The following is a 25,863-nucleotide window of genomic DNA, read 5'->3' on the forward strand; positions in this document are numbered from 1 at the left end:
TATATATATATATATATATATATATATATATATATGTATGATAGGTAATAATAGTTTAAAAAACAGCTTGGGAATTCTTGTCAGAGGGTGATCTGCTGCACAGAAATCTTGTGTTGCATACTGGTGTCAATAACATTTCATTAATTGGTAGGCAGCCTTGCGAAGTCAGCTGACCTGACTGTTTGTGCAGCTAGGAATTTCTTTTTAAATGACCGCATTTGATACAAATTCCACCCCAGAAAAGTTCAGTCGTAGTGACTTTGCTAACTTTTCTTTTTTTTTGCTTCTGTTGGCCCAGGCTCTTCCTAGAATGGCTGGTTGTAAGGGAGGACACGAAACAAAGGGAGCTTCAAAAGGAGGGTACTTTATTTATAACACAGGGAAACTGACATCAGGTGGCCAGCTCCATTCTTATTGTACACAAGGAATCAACAAGCCTGCTTATGTTTTTGGAACCAAGGACTGCGCTGGCACAAGAAACACATACTCAAAACCAAGAAACTCTTGTCCCTTTTTTTTTTTTAAACCTTTGAGTGTTTTTTCTATACATTTTTTGGTACAAAATGGTACAAACAACATTACAAAATATTTGTGCTGTTGACAGTGTACAAAAATGTCTGTTAATCTTTAACTTTGTAATGATTGTGTTTTTCCTCTTTAACCAGTGTAAGCGTGGAACATGTCAGAATTCCATTCAGAGAACAACCACTGTCATGCGAGCTGCAATACGTTAAATTTCAAGATAATAATCATTGTTATATAATTTTTCAGTTATAAAAAGTCATGCAAAAAAGCTCCAATTGTACATGTACATTTTGCCTAACTTTCTTTTAGTTTCAAGCATTTCTACATTATGTACACACAGGATGTGAGTAACATTAACTTCCTTAAACTTGAGTGAATTTACCTTAATGCTATCCTTATTCCATTTGGAGTGTCCTATTTAGAATTCTGCTCTATTCAAGGGCTTGTGTGAGATTTAGGGCTGCAGTCTTTAGCAGCTTAGCCTTTCTCCTGCTTCAGAAGGCCAATATAATCGATTGTAACTGATTATAGCAGGAACTGTCATGGTAGAGTAAGTCCCACACTAGCCACACGGGGTGCTGTGGAGATATTCCACCATGTGCTGTTCCTCGGCCAAAGAAATGCATGTACACTCACAATGCATGCACACATGCATACACACAATCCCACACACATAGTCAATCCCTTCCACACAAACACACACACAAACGCCTGTTCAGACACAGGTGTGTTCAAGCACAAACACATGCACACACAAAGATGCACACATGCCCACGCATAGAGCAAAGGAGCATGTAGCACTATTTCAGGTGTGAAATATGAGCAGAGGATAATGCACAGCTTCCTCTTCCAGGTTGCTCCTGTTATAACACTTTGAAATGAAAGGCATCTCCTGCCAAAATCTCCCAAATCGTCTGTCACACTCAGAAGGAAGCTTTTAAAATTAGACTTGGTCAAGCTTGAGACAGGTTTGGTACAGAATTCAGTTTGTCCTGATGAAAAATTCTTCATCCTCTTAAATCTTTTCTTGATATTGAAATATGACTTCATCGATTGACTTAAGAGACACTATGCAGTACCACAACTTTATATTTATCACCTGTGTGTATACATACACACACAGTTGAACTCTCAGAGAGGTATGGAAACCCTATTAGCATAATGTACACATTCTTTTTTATCACTGATTCAAAAAGGCAAACAATAAAGCAGAATGAGTCGCATAGATGAACACTAATCTACTCTCAAAATTATAAGAGTAGTATAAAGTATAAAGGGGCCACAATTAAATCAAATTACATTTCACAAAAAAAGGACAAAGGGAGTGTTATCACTGAAATGGAGATGTATTGTTCTCAAGACAAAAATATTTTCAAAATGAATTACTAACTTACAATCTATTTTGCTATCAAAGGTATAAACCTTTCACCTTTCCAAACAACTTCCTTTCCTCATGGCCTCATACCCCAGAGGTTCTACTGTGTGTGTGTGAGTGTGTGTGTGCTTATGAGAAGTATAATATTAATAATGAAGATTCTCTATACATTATTTGTTGTATTAATAAATGCAATTTTATGCAAAATACACATTGCATTATATGCAAGCATAATTATGAGGTGCATCCAATACATAATGTATATAATGTGATTATATCCAGAATGCATTTCTGATTGGATGGATGTCTCAGTAGGACTTCACTCTGTAATAGGTTTACACGCACACACACACACACACACACACACACACACACACGCACACACACACACACACACATCATTTTCATTACCATGTCCAGTTCTCAATTAAATCACTCAAACAACTTCCGCGGACTGTTATGTTAATTAAGACCGGGGCAATGACAGCGAGAGAACTGAAGAGTTTTTAAGGTTTTTATGAGTCAGGCCCTGTCCACATGACAGCCGGTAAGAGCCCATTAGCTCACCTGTTCATCCAGAGCTGTCGCAAGAAAGCTGAGTGTCTGGTGCTAACTACAATGGCTCCTTGTATAAAATGCAGTCTGGCTCAGCAGGGTTAAATGCGTGTTGTCTTACTTAGCATTTTCTTCCTCTCGAGTAAGGCTCGCACAGCAGGGAGTTCTGAACAGACATGCAGTTTGAACTGCTGAAGTAAATGCAGTCTTTTTTCCATTACTGGTGCACTCAGGCATGTGCATAACACTTTTTCTTCAAAACCTACTGAAATATAGCAGCTTCGTCAACATCATATTTTTCCATCAATGTCAGCCATATATCGATATTAATATTAATATTGATATATATCAATATCAGCCATCTCACCAGGTCAGTATGGCTTATACTCTGTTGCATCTGTAATAGGGTACGGGTCTGGGGTTCAGGGATGCACTAACCATGAGCATGCTGGTGTGCAGTTTCATGTTTTTTAGAATGTCAAGTTGACCAAAACGTCATCCATTTTGTGAGTTAATGCACTGGGAGAGAAGCTGTGGTCTCAAAGCAGGATTTATTTAGCTACGATGTGAGGACACCGCAACCCCCAGAGTGGGTAAGCCATGGAGGGAGGCACTGAACTCATCAGAGTGGCAGAAGCATGCTACAGCTTCTTGTATAAAGGCAGCCATGAAGATGCTTAATTCCCTTCACACATCTCAGAGCGTCTCAGAAAATAAATTAATTAATTAATTAAACGGAGCAAATAAATGCCCACGTCATCCAAAAAGAATGAAAAAACTATGAAAAAAAGCAAAAGATGAAATCCTTCATTAAAATTTTATAGATGTTTTTTTTTTTTTTTAAGTAGATAAATATTTGAGAAAAGATAAAAAAATTATATAATATGGACATGAGGAAAATAACAAAACGAAAGCAGAAAAAATAAATAAATACGAGTGGGTTTCGCCTCTGAGCGGTCTGAAGAGCTCTGAGAAGGCCGGCGCTTCCTGCCCTGTACCCGTCGAGCGGGACCGTGGCCCCGGCTCACGCACCTGGGTCCGCCCCCCGCTCACATTAGCGCTGTCGCTAAATTCTGAGGTGCACAACCATCCCCTGAATGGCCTGTCCTGGCAGAGCAGTGCTGGGGCGAACTCGGTACCTCTTCATTAGCGCTGCCCGTTTGCGCTCGCGGGACACAGAGCGGCTCGCTCCGAGATCAAAGCTGCCTCCTCCAGTGGCTTCATCGCATGATAATTTAGCTCTCCCCTCCATCCCTTTGTTCTGAGTATGTGTCCGTTTCTCACGCAAACGCGGCACAATTTGCACTTCTTTGTTTCATTTCATGTTTTTCCCCTCAAAAAGACAGAGGCTACATCCGCGCGATTATTACAGCATCTGTCATCCAATCAGTCCGACAATTAAGTGGAATGAGAATCACGGAGGTTCGTGGCTCTCTCGATCCTCTTTTAATCTCCATCCCTTTTCCTCTCTCTGCCTATCTCCCATTTCTGCCCTCCTGACTTCCTCTCTCCAACCTTTCAGAGATAAGTTATTCTATCTCACATCTTAGTGAATTTAAGGACATAAAGCTGACAAGATCACCTAGTTAATTGATAGATCCGGTTCCAGAAGGCTTCCTGAATCGCAAACCAGCACTGTGGAGAAACTCACATCTTTCTTTAATTTATAGCCTCCAGTGCGCACCAAATGAACACATTTTTATGGGTCTACTTTTTACTCATTCTCCACCCAGGAGAGTGGTGCTGTAGAGTCTGTTACTAAGTGAATAGCTGAGCAACATGTAACATAAAATAACTGTACATTATAATACAGCATGATACAGCACAATGCATAGCATAAAGTAATAATGCCACGGCATACCTAAATGACATGCTGCATTTCATTTTCATTTTACTGAGGTTTCTCATACGGTAAGATGCTTCATATATGAATAATACCTGGAAAAGCATAACTACAGACCCAGATTGAAATGAATAGATCAAAGAAATGCACTTACTGTATATCTTTGTTACTCAGGGACTGAAATCAAACTGCTGGTTTCAGTTTGAAAGATCTCAAACTTGAAAGATCTCAGTTCAGTGAAAATAGACACAGAAAGGTAGATGAGATAAAGAGAAAACGGAAACAGCACTAGCCACCACGTTTATAATCAGTGAAGTAGTGGAGTCCTACACTGCTATGTTCTGCCTGCAGAAGAGAGCTGATATTCAGACTTACGAGGGCACATGATAGACCAGCCTCAGTGTGAGGAAACAATCTCACACTGTCAAATTAAACATTGAAATATTTTTTGACAGCTAATATATTTTTTTTACGCGAACCACTTTCTGAAATCTGATCACAGAGTAAGTGCCATGCTAAAACCTTCTGGTGGACTGCTGGTCATGCAGGTCTGGACTTCATTAATCAAACTGTTCTGGAATTATACATTAATGATAAAAACACATAAACACACATACAGACACAGACCCACGCACATACATACATACACAGACACACATACTCCCCATAGCGTCTTTCTCCAGGTTGGTTTTACAGAATGTTACAAAAATTACAGTCTTGTAACTTCATGTCATGCCTACATAAACTTTACAAAGTGCAAAAGCAATACTGCAATTGACTGTATGAAACAGTCTGGCATTCAAAAACCATTCACTAAATCACAGGGCAAACTGTATTCTACTTCTGTATAAAGCTTTACATTTTAAAAAACAAATTTCCTCAAATGATTTTAGAGAGAAATGCTGGATCATTTGGGCTCTTTAATCACCCCCAGAAAGACAAGAGGGGTTTAATATATACATGATTAAGCATGTGAGCTTGAATCCGCCCAGCTATTAAAACAGCGATTTGCTCCTTCTGATAGCAGTGTGCTACTTGCACAAAGCACTTTTTTTCCCCACACAATCTCCCACCCACTTTCCTTCCTCAAAAGGCAAAAATAACAAGCAGTTCCAATTTTTTTTTATGTACCTGCACCCAAGTTGCTGATGGGGACATTTTCACGTCATTGGGATAGAGTCAGAAAGAGCACAAAAGCATTCAAATGGCAACCAATCCTGAGATAGCGGGAATCCAATAAAGCACACCACAAAAGGCACTTTAAAACAGCAGTGCTCCTGTTCTGAGGAATTCAAGTTAGGACAGAATAGCGTCTCACACTTACTTTAGTGATAAACAGAAAAAACAACCAAAATTTTTATTTCTTCTACTTTTTCTGGTGTGCAGTCGCTCTTGTCCCTGCTGCACGGAAACGCCCGAGCTCCTATGAGCCCCTTTCCAGAAGAACAGAAGTAACAACAATGTCAGAAACAAGACGACAAAAAACGAAAACTCGCCACTGAAATGAAACCATTTAAAGAGCGTAGAGTTTGGAGTCCAGTCAGCAGGAGGAGGGGGTGGGCTACGATGACCCACCTTTTACGGTCCCGTCTCAGCGGACGGGGGGGGGGAGGGGGGGCGAACGGCGCAGTTTGGGACATGTCCGTGCTGGACCTAGTCATCATCTCCGCCCCCGTACATGTCGGCCAGCTTCTTGAATCGCGGGCCCCAGTCGTTGAGATAGTCGTAGTCCTGCTCGCCGCTGCTGGAGGAGTTGAGGGAGCTGACGGAGCCCACGGTGGAGCCGCTGCCCTCGTAGTCGAACACCAGCAGCGAGTCGTAGGGCGGAGCCGTGGGGTCGTTGTCCGCCGCTCTCAGGCCCTGTGGACGTGAGAGAGGTCAGCGAGCGCGTTTGTGCGAGAGAGACCCAGGTATGGGGTCGCCAAATTCAAGGCATTTCAATCAGGAAGATTTCCACAGAACGCTCACTCTGTGGTATATAGGCCACAGATACGGAACGCACAGAACACGCACAGCACAGATAGCACAAGACAGCAATAATATGTCATTCAGCCATCACTGTTGAAGTCTGTTGAATTACCAATGAGAGAGAGGGAGAGGACAGGGAGAGAGAGAGAGAGACTGAAAGAGAGAGATAGAGAGAGAGACAGAGATAGACAGAGAAAGAGAGAGAGAGAAAGACAGAGAGAAAGAGATGCCAATTACATAGCCTATTTTATTATAAACAAAGAAAATCTAGCAACAGCGATCACCGTGTCCGTGTTTGGTGGCGCCTCTTCTTGGCTCGAATCATAACAGGACTCGTCCACAAACCAATCAGACACTTGTAGCTGAAATATGTGTATGGTTTTCTGTTTGACAAAATAAGAGACCTGAACCGCAAATGTTTTGTTATCACAACATCTATTCTTTAATAACAACCAAAACATTTCCCAGATTGAATTAATTGCATTCCGGAAGACCTCGGCCAATTCTGGGAGTCCCTCAGCCAACGCTTGGCAGTAGGGAACCCTAAACGGAGTGTGTATGGTGGTGTGAGAGTGCTGGCATACCTCGTTGATGAAGTCCCCGATGTCTCCAGGGTGGGGCAGGGCTGGTCGGACCGGGTACTGGGACTCTGAGACCATGGGCCTCTCGTCCACACGGCGCACCCCAGGAGGCTTAGTGATGATGTGGTCCAGAGACTCGGGCTGCTGCAGCTGGCTGAGGTCATAATCCTGCGGAGAGCACAGCACTCAGGGCTACGCGGGGAGCAGCGCTTCCCCCACAGAGAGGAGTCTAAACCCACCCCTCTCAGCAGCACCATAAGAGCAGTCCTGACCTGCTGCTCTCTGAGCACAACAGCAAAAAGCAGCTCTGACCTGGGCCCCTCTCAGGACCAGGTGGAGGGAAGCTCTCATCTAATGCTTCCATTTTCCTCCACTGTGTCATACATCAACAAGATTATGTAGCTTTCACGTTTTGAGACTGAGAATATAATATAATTATTTATACGCGTTTCACAAACTCAAGACCTACATATAGCACATCTGAATGCTTAAAGTGTGTGCGTGACGACCGTGTCTTCTGTGCCCCTCTGTTTCCTTGCTGGCGAGGATGTTTTCTTCTAATTTACAGGTGCGTCGGATAGTGGCAGCGCTGAACCTGATTTGATTGCCAACACCTGGCCTGTGTCTATTAGGAGACTGCTTTGCCACTCCATGGCAGCTCACACTTTTCCTCTCCACTATGCAATTGGGCGGCTGTGGATGTGCAGTCTGCTTATTGTCTTGTTACTGTTGGCTTTCTTTTTGCCTATACAAGCAGTCATTCACACTCCATTTGCATTACACTTCACACCTCATGTTTGGTAATGTCGGATGTTTGTCAGTGACATGTTTCATTTACTTGTAACAAATTGTTTCTTGTTATCTCATGCTCATCTTGTCTCCATCTTGTACCGATTGTGGCCGATCAATTGTCACAGTGTGAGTGTGTGTGTGTGTGTGCGTGTGCGTGTGTGACCTGACCTGATCCTCTTCTCCGCCTCCCTCCTCATCGTATTTCAGAATGTTGTCTCGGACATCATCTTCTGGGTCAATCAGCAACTGTTTGGTTTGACGTTCCTTCTCCTTGCGCTTCATCCACATCACAAATAGCAGCACCAGGACTGCAACAGACACATCATCATATAACACGTGTGTGCGTGTGTGTGTGTGTGTGTTTGTGTGCATGTGTGTGTGTGTGTATGTGTGCGCGCATCTGTGTGTGTGTGTTTGCGAGTGTGTCTGTGCGTGTGTGTGTGTATGTGTCTGTGCATGTGCGTGTGTGTGTGTATCTGTGCGTGCGTGCGTGCGTGCGCGTGCATGTGTGAGTGCATGTATGTGTGTGTGTCTGTGTGTGTAGATGTGCACGTGTGTATGTGTGCGTGTGTGTGTGCGTGTCTGCGTGTGTTTGTGCATGTGTGAGTATACTCACTCAGCAGTATGATGATGCAGATGAGTATAGCGACAATGGCGCCTGTACCCAGGCCAGCAGCCGCCACGGCTTCCACGGAGGAGCAGTCCCCGTTCTCATCGCAGGGGCAGACCTTCACCCTGATCAGCGACCTGTTGGAGAGCGGCGGGTTGCCCGAATCCGTCACAATGACCGGCACCTCATACACGCCCGTCTCCAGGTGTGGGATCCGCAGTCTGAGCTGAGCGTAGTAACCTGCGTGTAGACAAACGCGTCAGAAACATAGCTACTGTACACAGCACAGGGGTTTGGGGGTCCCGGGGTCCCTGCGGATCTCTGATGCAGTCCCAACGGGTCCTCAGCAGAATGGAATATTGTTAAAATATGTTTACTTTTAAGCATTTTTCATTTATACAGTAGAACCACAGAGATCCGCTCAGAGTTACGGTCTCAGCCAAAGAGAGTGTGAACATGGAAGCAGCATACTGTAAGCACTTATGCCTTCTTCCTAAGATGACATACATTTTGTGTTCACTGTGTGAACTAAACTGTGTTCTTGGCTAGAAATAGCTGTACAAAATAAGTATTGTATCTTACTGAACCTGTGTTTAGTAGTTGTCTATGACCATGAAATGCACTTTTTGTGCGTCGCTTTGGATAAAAGCGTCTGCCAAATAAATGTAACGTAATGTCATTTTATTTGTTATTACCATTGTTGCAAAAAAGGGAGCTTAAAGGAAAAATTAGTCCCAATGTTCATTGATTAAAAAATAGTTAAAAAACTAGAAAAACAACTTTCCTCTCTAACTGTTTGTTGGGTCCATCTAAAAAAAAGCAGCAAGTTTGGGGCAAACTTCCAAGTGAGCAGCCAAGTGAAATGAATAACAACGGTACATTCTCAAGGAAAACACATCTTAATTGATGGCTAGACACATAGACAGATGCTTTCATTAATGAACAGTGCTAGAAGTAGTTTAAGTTGTTCAGGGTACAACACTGCTTGATGCCAGCAGATTGCTGGGTAACACTTACTTTTACAGTCCCCTAAGTACTAGGTATCGACCAGAATAGCACATTATTGTGTAATTACCAATTGGGTAATTACCACTGGCAAAATTCCTTGGTAGTACACAATTAACCCGAGTATATAACCAAATTCTTTTTTTTTTATTTTTTTTTATTAAGTAAGCAAAAACATATAAAACAAAAGGGCAAAGGAGGTAACAAAGTCATACAATAAAATGACCTAATCAAACCAGAACAAAACAGTAGGGAGAGTGCACGAGGACCAAATTCAACCATTGATATCCACAATCTAGTCATTTGAATTGATAGGTAATAGTTCTTTTTTTTTAGTATTTTAGTTTCAGTCTCTATTTACCTATTTTTTACCAGAGGTACTCACCCAATAATGTGTTATTCTTACCACATATTTACCTAGTAATTACTGAGTACTTAGGGGACTATAAAAGGAAGTCTTTTATGATATGAACTTAAACACACAGTCAAATTAGTGATAGTTCAGTTTTAGCTTTAGCTTTCATTTGAGCTTGTTTTGGGTTCCACATCTTTGGTAACATTGTGATTATTGTAATTATTAAGATTTCAAATAGGACAAAAACAAATAAATCAAAGATATAGTGACATCAGACCTGGTTTTATTTCAATTTTACAAACTATATTACTTTAAGTTGACCCCCTTTTAAGGTTGCACTGCATGAATGTTCCACTCCTTGACTCATTTCCTGTGATATCCGCTGAACCCACACTGCCTCTGAGTAATGCACCCTGTAAAACTCGATTTGATTTGTTATTCATATTATTTTACAGTGAATTTTATAGACTGATTAACTCACTGATTGATCTGATGGCCCAGAGACATACGGGTTAGCCAAGATGGCATTAAACAAGTCGCAATTAAAATGAAAACCCAATATGCGTCTATGTTTGCGCATTTATTAACTTTGACACAGTCAAGGCTTTGGTGAAAAGGCAGTGCTTGGCCCTGATATAAACGCTGCACTCCTTTGACACTTTCATTGGCCGTAAACACGAGGAGGCGTGTGTGGACGCATTTGGGGCGTGGCCGCACCGTTCAGGCGGGATATGGTCCAGTTGCGGCGCACGCTGAGCGGGAAGGTGGGCAGCTCGAAGACGAACGGGCCCACGTTGGGCTCGGCGTCGGCGTCGGAGGCGGTCACGTTGATGCCGTTGGTCCGCGTCCTCTCGCACATCTGCGCCTCCCGGGGCTGCAGCTCGGGCGCGTTGTCGTTGACGTCCAGCAGGTGGATCTGCAGAGTCCCCGTGCCACTGGCCACCGGAGAGCCTGCGGAGAGAGGTGGAGTCATGTGACTTCCATGCTCAAACTCATGGAAGACCGCTGTATGGCCATGGGCCCTGACAGTTTCCTGCGGTGTGGAACAAACACTTAACACTGTGAGTGTGCAGCCAAATGAGAAAGCTGCGAGACTAACAATTTAACTGTGATTATTATTTTATTTTTTTAAATCACTGACCTCTGTCAAGCATGTATTTTAAAATGGCTCTTGTTTCCCATATGCAGCTGGGTGAATGAGTTACACAGCAGTCAATCCAGACGATGTAAACATGTTTACGAGATGTTTTCCAATGTCGCTGATGGTGTGCAGTCTTGTTGCATACAAGTTCACAATTGCTGTCATTTTATTTAAATGTAATATTGTGCTATCTGGTTGTTGCATATGGCATGTTTGCAACATAAATTTGAATTCTTCGACTTAAAAAATAAGAGCTAGCCAATCTATGTTGTTTCAACCAGTCAAGATATGATTATTTATGAACATGGAAAGATCAATGGAGGATAATTATAACACCATGTGATTATGTGATGAGATTGATCTGGTGAGTATCGCATGCACACCTCTAATTCATTGCTCCACTAGAGACCGTAGTTCCTCCAGTACATGAAAATTTTGAGAGTGCTCAAATTTAATGTGTTAAATTTATATGTGACTGAAAAATAAATGAATAAGTAAAAATAAACACACACATATATATATATTTGTTCTCTAGGTATACTTATCCCATGCAAAATAAATAAATAAATAAATAAATAAAACTAATAAATGGAGTCCTGTTTGATGTCTTAACGTTTTATGCAGGTCTATTATTAGAGTGATCATCCACAAATAAGGTCCCTGACAGCTTTGAACACTGTCCTTCAAGGTCCTTGACTTCTGCATTAGACATTCTGTAGGAACCCTGGACTGCCACCGCCATCACACAGGCAGGTCATGTTCTCAACGCTCAACCAGGCTGAAATGTTGTAATTACCGCCTGGTGTGGAATTATGGGAAACATCCCATCCGGTTCCCCGTGCGCACCTCCGATAAGATGACCCACTGCCCTTTTCAAACAGAGTCAAGCTATTATAGAACATGGCTGCTTCGGGAGACTGCAAAGGTTACCTGCACCGCATGCGAGAGATCAGAAATGCCAGACGCTAAGTTAATCCAAAATGTGAGAGAAATACCGGAATTTGGTTCAGCATTCTAGAAAAAGAAAAAAAAAAAAACCTCCTCTCAGAGGTGAAAAACTACGGACACACTATTGACCCGTAAACCACACAGGGGTAAAACATTTTAAATGAAATTTTATACATTGACATTGAGACATTGAAGTGACCACTCGGCACTAGCCCATTAAATCCTTATTGAAAAGAGAGAAAACAAACACTCAATAGCAATTGACCAAGTAAATAGCTCAATCAGGAGAGAGCTATGCGTCTGGGTCTACTCTGTTCCTCGTTGATGAAAGATAGCTTCCTGACAGACAGCAGTTGTGTACATTTATGATATTGATTGGTGCCCTACTGCAGTTGTCCCATCACATCACGATTGATGATATTTTCCTCTCGTCATTCAATATATTACACTGGCCCAGGATCAGCGTCTATACTGAAAAAAATCCCTTCTTGGTGTTCTCGGCGAGTTCAGAGAAGTCCACCCCTCTAAAATGGCAGGCAGAATCGTGAACAGAGTGGAAGGTAAAGTAGCTCGTATCTCGTATGCAACAGAAACCCCATGATGATTTTAAAGGCTCCAGCTGTCAATCATTGGGGTATTTTGGATTATGCCTCTTTGAAATGTTTTCCACCGCTGCAGCCGCCCCGCATCACGTCACATTAGATATTTGCTTGGCAGAAGTCCTTATCCGGAGTGACTCGCACCGCTCACATTCTTTGCATTTATCATAACGTTTGCACAGCTTTTTACAGCTCGCAGAGGTAACTCAGGTTCAAGTGCCTCGATAATGCGTACAACAGTAGTGTATCACTTATGAATCAAACCTGTAACCTTTCTATACAATACAGCTATTCTGTGGCATGTAGTTTCATTGAATGGTCAAGTACCAAATGCCCAGCTAGCAAATGCTTTCCCAAAAAATTGCCTAAAAATAAAAAAACATTCCCAATATGTACACTTGTCCAGTTTCTGGGAAGTACCTTTTAATGGAAGGAACACCATAGGAATGGTTATACAACATGCCTTTCAAAATTCCAGAAAAAATAATTTTTAATTGTGAATGGCCGATCATCTCAATTGTCTCTGGTAAGATAATAATGTTCAATTAACCTGGCACTTCAAATCTTAAATTTGAAAAATTTGTTTTCCATGTCTTTTCATGACTAAATGATGCATGAACCATCAGGCGACGTCGTCAGCAGCAAGTTCATGTAAGATACCTGTAAATGGTGCGCACAGAGGCACCAAGAAGAAAACTTTTTCTGACCAACTTTCCTGTTTTTCTCTCTCAAAAAGTTAAGTCTCCGACAAACTATTTATAGGGGCTCATATGAGTGACTGTCTAGCTAAATACAGTGGAGAATGGATTAGATAGCTGATATTTGAATGCATTTTTTCTGACAGTGTTTTCTCTCCAAATGCCATCACGCCTCAGCTTTCATTATCATAATCCTCTTCGCATTATCATCGCCGACACGCCCACCGCGCGCAGCCTCGTCGGCAGAGGCACCGCTAATTTGGCCGTTAACACGCATCGCATCTGCATTTCAAACAGCCAGTAAATGAATAAGGTTCCTCCCTCAAACAAAACTGATAACAGGTTCCTTTAAGCCTCCTGCTGCTCAAAACCCACCATCTGCCCCCACACATCATCACCACAGAAATGCAGCTTATGGCCAGAGTGGCAAACTTAGCATCAAGGCTTCGCTGCAGAGTTTGACAGCTGTTGAAACTTTCAACGCTCAAAATAAATAACGCTATGTGCGATGGTAATGCAATGAGTTTTCCACACCATGAAAAAGGAGAGCGGAGAAGCTGAGAGCCGATGACGGGCGGTAGGTGCTGGCGACGCCAATCACATTTCAGGGAGTTTGAAAGTTTAAGCATTTAAATGAACACACATCCAGTGTCACGCTGAAAAGCTATTTCTGTACCAAAAAGCATAACATTTCTGTTTACTTACTAAGCTGTTTTAAACAGACCTGCTGGTATGTTTGCCTCGATGGAAAATAAAATATATAAATATAAGACTATTCCGTATGACAGTAAAAGAAAAACTGTGCACATGAAATATCTTTATTTATATATCTATATTTATTTCAAAATATGGATTAATATTCCACATGGAGCTTCAGTCAGTGCTTACACACACACACACACACACACACGCACACGCACACACACGCACACACACACACACACACACACATATATATATAGATACATATGCATACACATTTTTATCTATTTATCTATTTATTTATTTATTTTTTGTTACATACACACATGTATGTCACAGTGGGGGGGGGGAGGTGGCAGGGGGGTTATGGTGCCGCATGCACACATGGAGGCTCACCGTTATCCACCGCTAGGAACGTAGCCTCGTAAACGTTGTTCTTCACGTAGATGGACTCCCTGTCCAGTACTGCCATGGTAACAATCTGCCCATTGGTGTTATTAATTCTGAGCCAGTCGGCAGGGTCGGACAGCTTGGCGTACCTGTGGATGACAGGGACTGCTACAGATGACTACCCTTCCCACAATGCACTATGATTAGCTAGCCAATGGTTTAGCATGGTAGACAGGAAGATGGAAATTTAAGCAACAGTTTTCAAACCTGGATGTAACACAATGCAACAAAATTAAAAGAGGAAAACCTATTGGGTAGAATTTCAATCAACTGTTTGAATAATTTACACCTCCATTACTGCTCTCAGCTGGACAACTATTTGCCATCAATGATGTGTGAATTTTCATTCCTTCAATAAAAATTATTATCTACAATAAATCAGATAATACTTTATCTCTCCTCCATTTTACTTCAGTGGTTTATACAGTTTCACTGCAGCAAAAGACTTCATTAAACTATGCACAATGGAAACAGGAGGCAACGCATACTGCTTTCTGAGTGCTTGGCATGATTCCATCTGTAGGTTTAGGTTAAAACCTAAAACCACAGGGTCGATACCACAGATATGAGGAGAGGGGATATTGAGAATATCACTGTAATCAACTGTTGGGAATGTATTAACTGTTACGACCCTGTGCGTTTAAGAACATCTCCGCCACCTGATTCCTCCTTCACCTATATGGTTCCACAAGGGTTCCAGAACCCTGATGATCTTCCGCTGCCTGAGAGAGTTAAACAGGGCCAATACCTGGCAATAATGAAACACTCTACACAATGCTCTAATGGCCACAGTATCAGGCGTCCACTGTTAGAGAGAACTCTTTCATTACAATCTCCAACAATAGCTACAGGAGGCAATAAAACGTACAGCAAGTGTATTGGTGCGTAACGGTTTTCAAATGGAGGACGGCTCCTGCTGTATTAAATGATAAATGTGAAGTGTAATTTTTCATTTTTCAAGCATTAAAAAAACAAAAAAACAAATGGGCTGATTAATGACCCGTCGAACGAATTCTGGAGTGCACATTCTCACGTCTCCATTCTGTTGAAACAGCGCTTCCAATAATTAATCCCTTGCTTAATGTCAGATGTGCAGGAGAGTTAATTAAAGCATCTTAATCTTTGCTGAGAATCTGGTAAAACATTATACATAAAGCACATTTGTACTGTATATATGAACAGATGCACAGACAGACAGACAGATAATTACTGCCTTAACCATATTTACTAGCAGTGGCATACAGACATTACACTGATTAATATAAAATATTCACAAAATACACAATGATAGTACTGTTCTAGTTTTAATAAAAATAGAAAACTGTTCTTATGTACACCCTTGGAAATATATTTTAAAAACATTAGCTAAAATCACCATCAAAGCTACGTATCAATATTTTATGCAAGCTTCCTGGCTGCCTGCTTTGGAATGAACAAAAGGTCTCTTTTAGCAAAACTGAAACACGAGTGTCATTTTGTCTGTAATCAGCCGCTTTTCTATGCACCTCTAGTATCACACTATTATCTGTTTTCAAAGCTCACTAACTGAAAGCATTCCTGTGTGGTTAAAATCACCCTGCCCCTCTCTCCGTACCTGCATCCATTTACTTTCCACCTACACGGTCACTTATATTAGCATTCAGGCTCAAAATATATTTTAGCCATACATTTGAATTTTTCCCACAAACACGATCCTGCATTGCCTAATGGGCAGCACTCCTGAAATAATCAGTACACAGCGCTGTGGGATTCTGCTTAGGCCTCAGTCACAGCTCGCAAAGGGAGCTGGCATACACTGGTGCCTAACCGAGAGCTGGCCCTAAGAGTATAAATAGTCATTAATTAAGGCCACTGCAGAGGGAGACTTACATTACCACTCTCTGTGCTACAGGGAGGGAGGGAGCAATGAAACAGGAAATCCGTGTAATTAATGAGAGAAGCAAGTTAAAGTCTTTTGGTCTCTGCTAAATGGGAACAATTAATTTTCTGCTTTAGCTAAATACAGTATGTAAGTAATACTGTAATCCTGCCTACTTCTAACTGAACCCATGAATTATATTCTGTATCTATCTATCAATGTTGTGGAAAAAAAAATGTTAAGCAGAAAAGGTGCCTGGGTCTCTGTACAGCATAGACACCTTCCATAGGGTCCATTTATAATCACTTAATGACTCAAAATTGACTTATTGACAGACAGTTGAAATCAAGTGCCTTAGATCTACATGTTAAGTGCCACTTGTATGTTAAAGTGTACAAGGAAAAAGCCTTGAATGTTAATTTAAATTCTTATCATACGTCCCTGTTTGCCACTCTCCAGATGATATAGGGTGCTTTGATGCAGTCAGAAATATCTATTTTCAAGGCTTCACCGAGACTTATTTCCAAAGCGGCAGGGAAATGAGTATGGCATCACTTTCGTCCTCTCGTAATAAAACCGAATAATGGAGAGGAACTGTGTGACTCCCACCCGCTGTACCAGAGCATGTTTTTAACACCGCCACAGAACCCGACGGGGGGCCGCTGTGTTCCATCTCTATTGTTACTGGAGGCCACTAAGTCTGTGCTGTGGAGAAGCTTTCCACAAAGGGCAAAATTCAGCTTCGCGTCATCTTCCAAAGTGACCGTATTAACACCTTAAAAGAAGCAAGGCGCCTTCTTCATCGCAGTTCACTCTCCACAGATTAAATTGATTGCAGAAAAAAAAAAGAAAAACCTGGTTTCTGGTTTTGCGAGTAAACGTGTGCGGTGTTCAGCTAAAGTTCACCAGATGGCACGCACACTTTAGCAGCTTTTGACAGGTTCAGAGGGACAGGACGCAACCGAACACGGCGCAGAATTAGATAGAGGAGCGTGTGATTGCTCCCACAAAGGAAACATTCGGGGAGATGTGTCTGACACCCGAAAAAATAGGATTAATTATCCGCGGAGCGGCGGCTGACACGGGTTGTGATGCGGCACGAGGCGTGTGGGAGGGAACAGGAAACAGCCAAAATCCATCTCGCGCTAATGATACCGCCCGTATCTGACTTCTCCCACGGACCAGATCCTTCACATCTGCTGAAGACGGCCGCAGACAGTATGTGCGCACGGTGGAAGGTGAAGTCGTCAGGCAAAGAAGAAAACAAAAGAAGAAGAGAAGTGTCTTCTTTTTGAAGCCGGTAAAATGCACGGCCAATCAAAACCCCACGGCGCTGCAGGAGAGCCCCTGTGGTCACATGGAAGAGTGACATCCGCGGCGTGCGCAGGAGACCCCACGCCGGCGTGGCGTGGCCCGTGTCACGCGGACCGGGCCCCCTCGCCGCCGTCGCTGCCGCTGTGGCTGGACGTAGCCGGCGCGGCGGAGAGGAGCAGCGCCACCGGCTAAATCAGTATGTACACCCAATTTACTCTCATCTGCTGTGAAATGAAGCGGTAAATTGGTTTAGTTCCTCTTGCCGGAGGTAATAAACAAGGAAGGGAGGAAGCGGGTGGTCAGAGGGACGGCCCATCACTCTCACTCTCGCTCGAGCTCATGTGCCGGCCCAACCCGTCCACCGCACGCCGTTTCTCTGGGTCCTCCTCCTTATTATGCCTATCGGAAGCCGGCGATACATTTGTATTCCTGGTGCGGGGATTATTAGTCAGCGAAGGTGGACGAAGTTGAACATCGTACACCCCGACTGAAATTCCTGCAGCAAGGCGGGGGGAGAGGGGGTGATAGAGGTTGAAATGTCCTTCCTGTCTTGCAGCGCTGCGTGATGCACAGGTACTCTGGGAGAATAACAAGCTTGACAAAACAGCCAACATGATAAAGAGGGTCAGGAGTCGCCCCTCAGGTGCGATTAAATAGTATGGTTTAATGAATTGGGCTGTAAGGAGCACTACCGTGCCCTACACGGTGTTGTAATGCACTGTAGTTGTAGTGCCACCCAAGCTTATTGACCAGGAGTCACTCAATTAAATCCTCTGCTCCAGTGTGGTGTCATTAACACACAGAGCAGCGCTAAGTGCTAATGGCAATGTGTAACAGGCAATATCGCCACCCACCCCCAGGTGGAAACAATCAAGTCTGGAACCCTTCTACCTGCGAACAAATCCCTCAGAAACCAGGCCAGACAGCTGTCAGAACTACTTGAATGCTCCTGTGATTCTGGCTATCAGAGCACTGCCTGAGGCCTTATTGCAGAAGTTCTGAATCTCTGCACCATGCTGTTATGGCTAACAGTAGTTTAACCCCCCTACCAAAAAAAAGAAGCATCAAAAAACTGCTCTGACAGAAAACTCCCAAACTCCCACAAACGAACGGGCAAAAAAACAAACAGAACCAACTTTTTGTCTTTTTCTGTTTCTTGCTCCATTACCTGGCATATAGGCACATACTGCCGACCATGTGGCTCATTGATTTAGCTAAGAAAACTCACTGATAATATGAAAATGCAACTTATCATCAGGCACGACAGACTGCAAAAGCTAAGAAAAAAGAAAGTAGTAGAGTGAGAGAGAGAGAGAGAGAGAGAGAGAGAGAGAGAGTGGAGAGGGGGCAGATACCTGACAGTCTGGTGTCTTAAGCGGTCGGGGTCATTGGCGGAGAACGTGGTGAGCGTAGTCCCGGCGGGAACGCCCTCCTCAAAGCGGATGATTTTGGGGTTGGAGGGGAAGACGGGCGGCTCGTTCACGTCCACCACGGAGATGGTAACCCCAGCGGTGGACAGCGAAGAAGACGGGATCCCACTGGCCAGGGGGGCCTGGTTGGACACCACCACGTTCAGCATGAACGCGCGGTTCATCTCATAGTCCACGGGCTACGAGGGAGAGGCAGGGTAAGAGTTTTATATATTCTATAAACAACAATAGCAACCCACTTTGGCTAATCCCTTAACAAGAATGGACACTACAGTCCAAAGGCAACTGGTATTATTTAGATTATTGCTTGGTGCAGCATTGACCTAATACACCCTATCAAACTGTGTTGTCAGTTTGAAGGCAGCAATTTGTATAAGTAATAGTTTGTTTCATTACTCCTATTTGAGTTTTCCCTGTCAACATCCATATCGGAGGGCAGGGGGGTGTTTGGAGTTTGTCAGTTGATCACAGGCTCCACTCCTACATGCACATCCATGTCTATTTATAGCCAAGGTTACTTAAGTGGCTCTTCCTGAATAAACATCAGACAGTGCACACCGTGTGCTTAGCAGTCTGTTTCGACGTGAGTCTGGTGCATGGTATTCAGCAACTGGAATTAAAGGTGGACGCGGATACGACATTTCAGATTATGGGAAAATGGCTGATGGATGGAGAAGGATGCCCTGTGAGTGCTCCTATAATGAGATCTCAGGTCTGAAGGTGGAGACTTTATGCTGTATGAAATGTCCATAATGAAGGCTGTTACGACTCAGGCCAAGTAAGGAGCAACGGGCTACACATCCAGACCTGAATGCACAGTGAGAGCAAGGCATCCGCCTTTGTGATTAGCTCTCCCTTGAGACTCACCTTCACTACGGTGACCACACCGTTGTTGGTGATGGGGTCGGTGCGGACGGTGAAATGGCCGGATGGGTCTCCGCCTATGATCCGGTAGACCGCGTTCCAGTTGGGCGTGTGTGGCTGATCCAGGTCGATCACGGTCAGGTTGGCCACTGCCAGGTCCTCTCTGTTCTCTAGCACCTCCCCTGAAAACTGCGGAGAGAGAGAAATAGAGAAAAAAAAGACAAAAAAATGGGGAGTCAATAAAGAGGTTTTACTTTTGTAAAAACGTATTATGTGTTGACCTTCGATTGGACAGTGCGGCCTCATTGACATAACACAATCTATATTGTGCGGCAGCCACAGAATCACAAACGGATGTTTCAGTTCTGCTAACCACTTAAAGTTTTTCAAACGGACGTGTTCCGGGGAGAGAACGTTACATTTCCGTGAAATCAATCAGTCACATGAGACAAGTTCCTGCGATGGCAGTGGCCCATGCCTGTCTCTTTCATATCAGAGCAGCGGGCAGAAGTGCACACTCGTGACACCTGTCACGCACATTCACCATTCCACGCACGTCCGGCTGACAAACTAATTCCACAGCATGACAGATTTACTCCCCCCGACCTCCAAGACAAGTCAAATCTCAATCAGACACACCTGCCATGCACTGTTACAACTACATCTGTGAGCATTAATCTGACAATCCGAGGTGAATGCCACATCTTACATAAAGGGCTAAGGTAGAAATGAACCCAATTCTAGCTCTATTACACAGAGAAAGGTTTCCAGTGAAGTGGACCTCGCTCTGTTACCCTTTGATTAGTTAAACGGGAAAATATATTCTTTTGGTGACCTAAGACTTCTGTTTCTATGAAAGGTTTAATTTGACAATCAAAAGGTACAAAGCAGGGGCGTGCCCTTTCCCCATCGCTTTCCACATAATCTGAAGGCTAATGTTATCAGAGCAGATGCAAAGGCGTAAGGAGTTTAAGTGTGGAGGAGAGGAAAATACTGTGTGGTATTTGTATATGCAAATACCATTTTACGACTTGCCGGTTTTCTGCTCAGCCTCCACTTTTGGAGTTTTCTCCAAACTATAAGGCTTTAGAGACACGGCATGACTAAAGAAACACGGCTATAGTGTCTGTTCACAGCTAGCACACGCGGCTCAGTCCTTCTGCATTTGCCTGGGCACACTGCCACGTACAACGCACAGCTCCGTGTGATTCAACGGCTGTCTCTCTTGTGATTTTTAAACCATTTATGAGTGTATCTGCCCACTGCTGTTTACACTAATAGCTTAATTATCCTGCTGGAGTTGAATCCCACACCCCCTCCCACCCCCCACAGCCACACAACAGTGATAAACAGTAAACAGATTAAATATGCAGATTCTCTCGCTGTGTGGGATTTTAATTCTCGTTTTCCCGCCCACTTCCTGCACAAACATGCAGAAGAGCATATTTCCAGACGCACTGCACACCTGACAAAAGAGATGTCCTTTCCGAAGGCTTAAAACTACAGAACTGTTTGAATAATTCGATTTTATGATGTCATCTTCTGTGTGAATCACAGGGTTTCTTCCAGGATAACCAGTCATGACAATGGAAGCGACAACACTCAACAAGATCATCTCCAACGGTGATGACAACAAGAGCATGAGTTCCAACATTTAGCATAGCTGCAAAAACAGCAGCAACAGCACCAGAAACAACAGTACCAGTAAATACAACATTCCAGTAACACAAATAAAAATAATAGTTAAACTAATAATTATCAAAGTGGTGGTGCATGCATAATGTGGTTGGCACTCATAATCTATATCATGGACCAAAATGTCCTAAATCACGAAAAAGCTTTTGATCAACATATACAATAATAAAAATGCATTTCCTGACAAGTATGAAAAGCAATATATTTAAAGTCCTTAATTTAAACTGAAGACGTTGAGCTACACATGTGTAAGAGCATGGGTTGGGTACTCATGTTTACTGATGTCTCACATGAATGTTTCAAAAAAGTGCTTCAATATCCTCTAAATATCTGGACATTCATTTTCCCTGGTCTTAATAACAAGTACCATTTATTCTACTATGCTGAAACCTACACTACAAGGACATTCAATAATAAAATAATTTGAATTACATTTTTTTACAAGTGGTATTGCTTTGTCTCACGTGAATTGGCGAATATATGTGTACACAAGCAAAGAAGAACCACTTAAAAATCTGTATTTCGTGGTATAAAATCTGCATCTGCATAGCTCACACCCCCGAGCAATGTTTTGGTGCAAGTTTTAGACATTTTTTTTTATATAGAGTCTGCCAGCCTGCTGTTCACAAATAATTATGGAAGAGCTAGCATATGGTTTAATATATGCCCTGACTTGCAAGTGATGAATGACAGGGCTTCTGGGTGATAATGGAGTTTGGTCATGGTTAATGAAGTAAAATTTTATTTATTTATTTATTTATTTACATTTTACATTTTTTTTAATTTTATTTCATTTGTAAAGGGGGTGGGGCTCTTCTCAAAGACATCCCAGCAGCCTTTTTGGGTCCTGGCTCTGGCAGGGGGTGGGGGATTGGTTTTAGGGAGCCAGGTAGATTCCTCTCTCTTCATGGGTGACTTTTTCCCTTCCAGCTACAACAGGCACATTCTTAGCCCTCTCCAGCTGAGCACAGCAGGGCCGACTATGCAAAGAGACTCAGTGCTGACTGAAAATAAACTGACAGATTCTATTTTAGGACATAAGATGGGACTGAATTACTTCCCTATCCCTTGTTCTATTCATTTTTCTGCAGTTGGTTTGGGAAAATAAGAAAAAAAAAAAAAACAAGCAATGTATCTGCATACAGTAAGATCCATAATGTTTGGGACAAATCCCTTTTTTTCTTGATTTGGATCTGTACTCCATAATTTTTTATTTGTTTTCAAATAATTCATATGTGGTTAAAGTGCAGATTCTCTTTATTAAGGCCTCAAATATATTTTTTAGCATTTGTACTATGGAATTCACAGTCTTGACTTAGTTATTCCACAATTTTAAATGAGTAATCACATGTTTTCAACAGTTCCTATGGCTTCAATTACGTTTTAGGGCTCAACTTAGGGTTAGGGTTATGAAAACGATAAGTCTGAGGGTCGAGGCAAGTTTACGGCTGTGTTCAGCAGGTTAAAGAAAGGTTGGGACATTGGTTCTTTTTTGATTTTGGACAATCCAAAAATTTTGTATATACTAGTATAGGTACCTATGACCATAAAAGGATATGGAATATATACATATTTTTTCAGGGAAACCATTTTTTTTTTAAGGCCTCAAATATATTTTTTAGCATTTGTACTATGGAATTCACAGTCTTGACTTAGTTATTCCACAATTTTAAATGAGTAATCACATGTTTTCAACAGTTCCTATGGCTTCAATTACGTTTTAGGGCTCAACTTAGGGTTAGGGTTATGAAAACGATAAGTCTGAGGGTCGAGGCAAGTTCACGGCTGTGTTCAGCAGGTTAAAGAAAGGTTGGGACATTGGTTCTTTTTTGATTTTGGACAATCCAAAAATTTTGTATATACTAGTATAGGTACCTATGACCATAAAAGGATATGGAATATATACATATTTTTTCAGGGAAACCATTTTTTTTTAAGGCCTCAAATATATTTTTTAGCATTTGTACTATGGAATTCACAGTCTTGACTTAGTTATTCCACAATTTTAAATGAGTAATCACATGTTTTCAACAGTTCCTATGGCTTCAATTACGTTTTAGGGCTCAACTTAGGGTTAGGGTTATGAAAACGATAAGTCTGAGGGTCGAGGCAAGTTCACGGCTGTGTTCAGCAGGTTAAAGAAAGGTTGGGACATTGGTTCTTTTTTGATTTTGGACAATCCAAAAATTTTGTATATACTAGTATAGGTACCTATGACCATAAAAGGATATGGAATATATACATATTGTTTCAGGGAAACCATTTTTTTTTTAAGGCCTCAAATATATTTTTTAGCATTTGTACTATGGAATTCACAGTCTTGACTTAGTTTTTCCACAATTTTAAATGAGTAATCACATGTTTTCAACAGTTCCTATGGCTTCAATTACGTTTTAGGGCTCAACTTAGGGTTAGGGTTATGAAAACGATAAGTCTGAGGGTCGAGGCAAGTTCACGGCTGTGTTCAGCAGGTTAAAGAAAGGTTGGGACATTGGTTCTATTTTGATTTTGGACAATTCAAAAATTTTGTATATATTAGTATAGGTACCTATGACCATAAAAGGATATGGAATATATACATATTGTTTCAGGGAAACCATTTTTTTTTTAAGGCCTCAAATATATTTTTTAGCATTTGTACTATGGAATTCACAGTCTTGACTTAGTTTTTCCACAATTTTAAATCAGTAATCACATGTTTTCAACAGTTCCTATGGCTTCAATTACGTTTTAGGGCTCAACTTAGGGTTAGGGTTATGAAAACGATAAGTCTGAGGGTCGAGGCAAGTTCACGGCTGTGTTCAGCAGGTTAAAGAAAGGTTGGGACATTGGTTCTTTTTTGATTTTGGACAATCCAAAAATTTTGTATATACTAGTACAGGTACCTATGACCATAAAAGGATATGGAATTTATACATATTTTTTCAGGGAAAACATTTTTTTTTAAGGCCTCAAATATAATTTTTAGCATTTGTACTATGGAATTCACAGTCTTGACTTAGTTTTTCCACAATTTTAAATCAGTAATCACATGTTTTCAACAGTTCCTATGGCTTCAATTACGTTTTAGGGCTCAACTTAGGGTTAGGGTTATGAAAACGATAAGTCTGAGGGTCGAGGCAAGTTTACGGCTGTGTTCAGCAGGTTAAAGAAAGGTTGGGACATTGGTTCTTTTTTGATTTTGGACAATCCAAAAATTTTGTATATACTAGTATAGGTACCTATGACCATAAAAGGATATGGAATATATACATAATTTTTCAGGGAAACCAATTTTTTTTTAAGGTCTCAAATATATTTTTTAGCATTTGTACTATGGAATTCACAGTCTTGACTTAGTTTTTCCACAATTTTAAATGAGTAATCACATGTTTTCAACAGTTCCTATGGCTTCAATTACGTTTTAGGGCTCAACTTAGGGTTAGGGTTATGAAAACGATAAGTCTGAGGGTCGAGGCAAGTTTACGGCTGTGTTCAGCAGGTTAAAGAAAGGTTGGGACATTGGTTCTTTTTTGATTTTGGACAATCCAAAAATTTTGTATATACTAGTATAGGTACCTATGACCATAAAAGGATATGGAATATATACATATTTTATCAGGGAAAACTTTTTTTTTTAAGGCCTCAAATATATTTTTTAGCATTTGTACTATGGAATTCACAGTCTTGACTTAGTTTTTCCACAATTTTAAATCAGTAATCACATGTTTTCAACAGTTCCTATGGCTTCAATTACGTTTTAGGGCTCAACTTAGGGTTAGGGTTATGAAAACGATAAGTCTGAGGGTCGAGGCAAGTTCACGGCTGTGTTCAGCAGGTTAAAGAAAGGTTGGGACATTGGTTCTTTTTGATTTTGGACAATCCAAAAGTGCAACATATACTAGTATAGGTACCTGACCATAAAGGATATGGAATACATACATATTATTTCAGGAAACCATTTTTTTAAAGGCCTCAAATATATTTTTTAGCATTTGTACTATGGAATTCACAGTCTTGACTTAGTTTTCACAATTTTAAATCAGTAATCATGCAACAGTTCCTATGGCTTCAATTCGTTTTGGCTCAACTTAGGTTAGGTTATGAAAACGTAAGTTTAGGTGAGGCAAGTTCCGGGTTTTCAGCAGGGTTTAAAAAAAGGTTGGGACAGGTTCTTTTTTTTTTGGACAAACCAAAAATTTTTTATATCTAGTATAAAACAGACCCTAAAAAGGGTAGGAATTATACCCAAAATTTTTCAGGGAAAACTTTTTTTTTTTAAAGGCCCCAAAAATATTTTTTAGCTTTGAAGGAATTTAAGTCTTGCTTAGTTTTTCCCAAATTTTAAACAGTTCCATTTTTCACAGTTTCCCAGGGGTTCAATTACTTTTTGGCTCAAAAGGGGGGAGGGTTGAAAAAGATAAGTTTAGGTCGAGGCAATTACGGCTGTGTTCAGCAGTTAAGAAAGGTTGGGGCATGTTCTTTTTTGTTTTTTACCTCCAAAATTTTGTATATATAGATAGGTACCATACCATAAAAAGGGTTTTGAATATATCATATTTTTTCAGGGAAACCT

General features: G+C 41.6%; 1 protein-coding gene across 1 annotated transcript in view; it reads right to left on the reverse strand.

Moving 5' to 3' along the window:
• Positions 1–348: 348 nt before the first annotated feature.
• LOC135237397 (cadherin-4-like) overlaps positions 349–25,863 on the reverse strand; it is a 218,278-nt gene continuing 192,763 nt past the window's right edge. The window contains exons 10-17 of the mRNA XM_064304530.1: positions 19,617–19,802; positions 18,675–18,928; positions 14,094–14,236; positions 10,327–10,560; positions 8,256–8,489; positions 7,808–7,947; positions 6,851–7,015; positions 349–6,158 (exon numbers count right to left, since the gene is read on the reverse strand). Of these exons, the coding sequence (XP_064160600.1) occupies positions 5,952–6,158; positions 6,851–7,015; positions 7,808–7,947; positions 8,256–8,489; positions 10,327–10,560; positions 14,094–14,236; positions 18,675–18,928; positions 19,617–19,802 (1,563 nt within the window). The 3' untranslated portion in view covers positions 349–5,951. The remainder of the gene's footprint in view (positions 6,159–6,850; positions 7,016–7,807; positions 7,948–8,255; positions 8,490–10,326; positions 10,561–14,093; positions 14,237–18,674; positions 18,929–19,616; positions 19,803–25,863) is intronic.

Source organism: Anguilla rostrata, chromosome 13 (genome assembly GCF_018555375.3).
Source record: "Anguilla rostrata isolate EN2019 chromosome 13, ASM1855537v3, whole genome shotgun sequence".
NCBI lineage: Eukaryota > Metazoa > Chordata > Actinopteri > Anguilliformes > Anguillidae > Anguilla > Anguilla rostrata.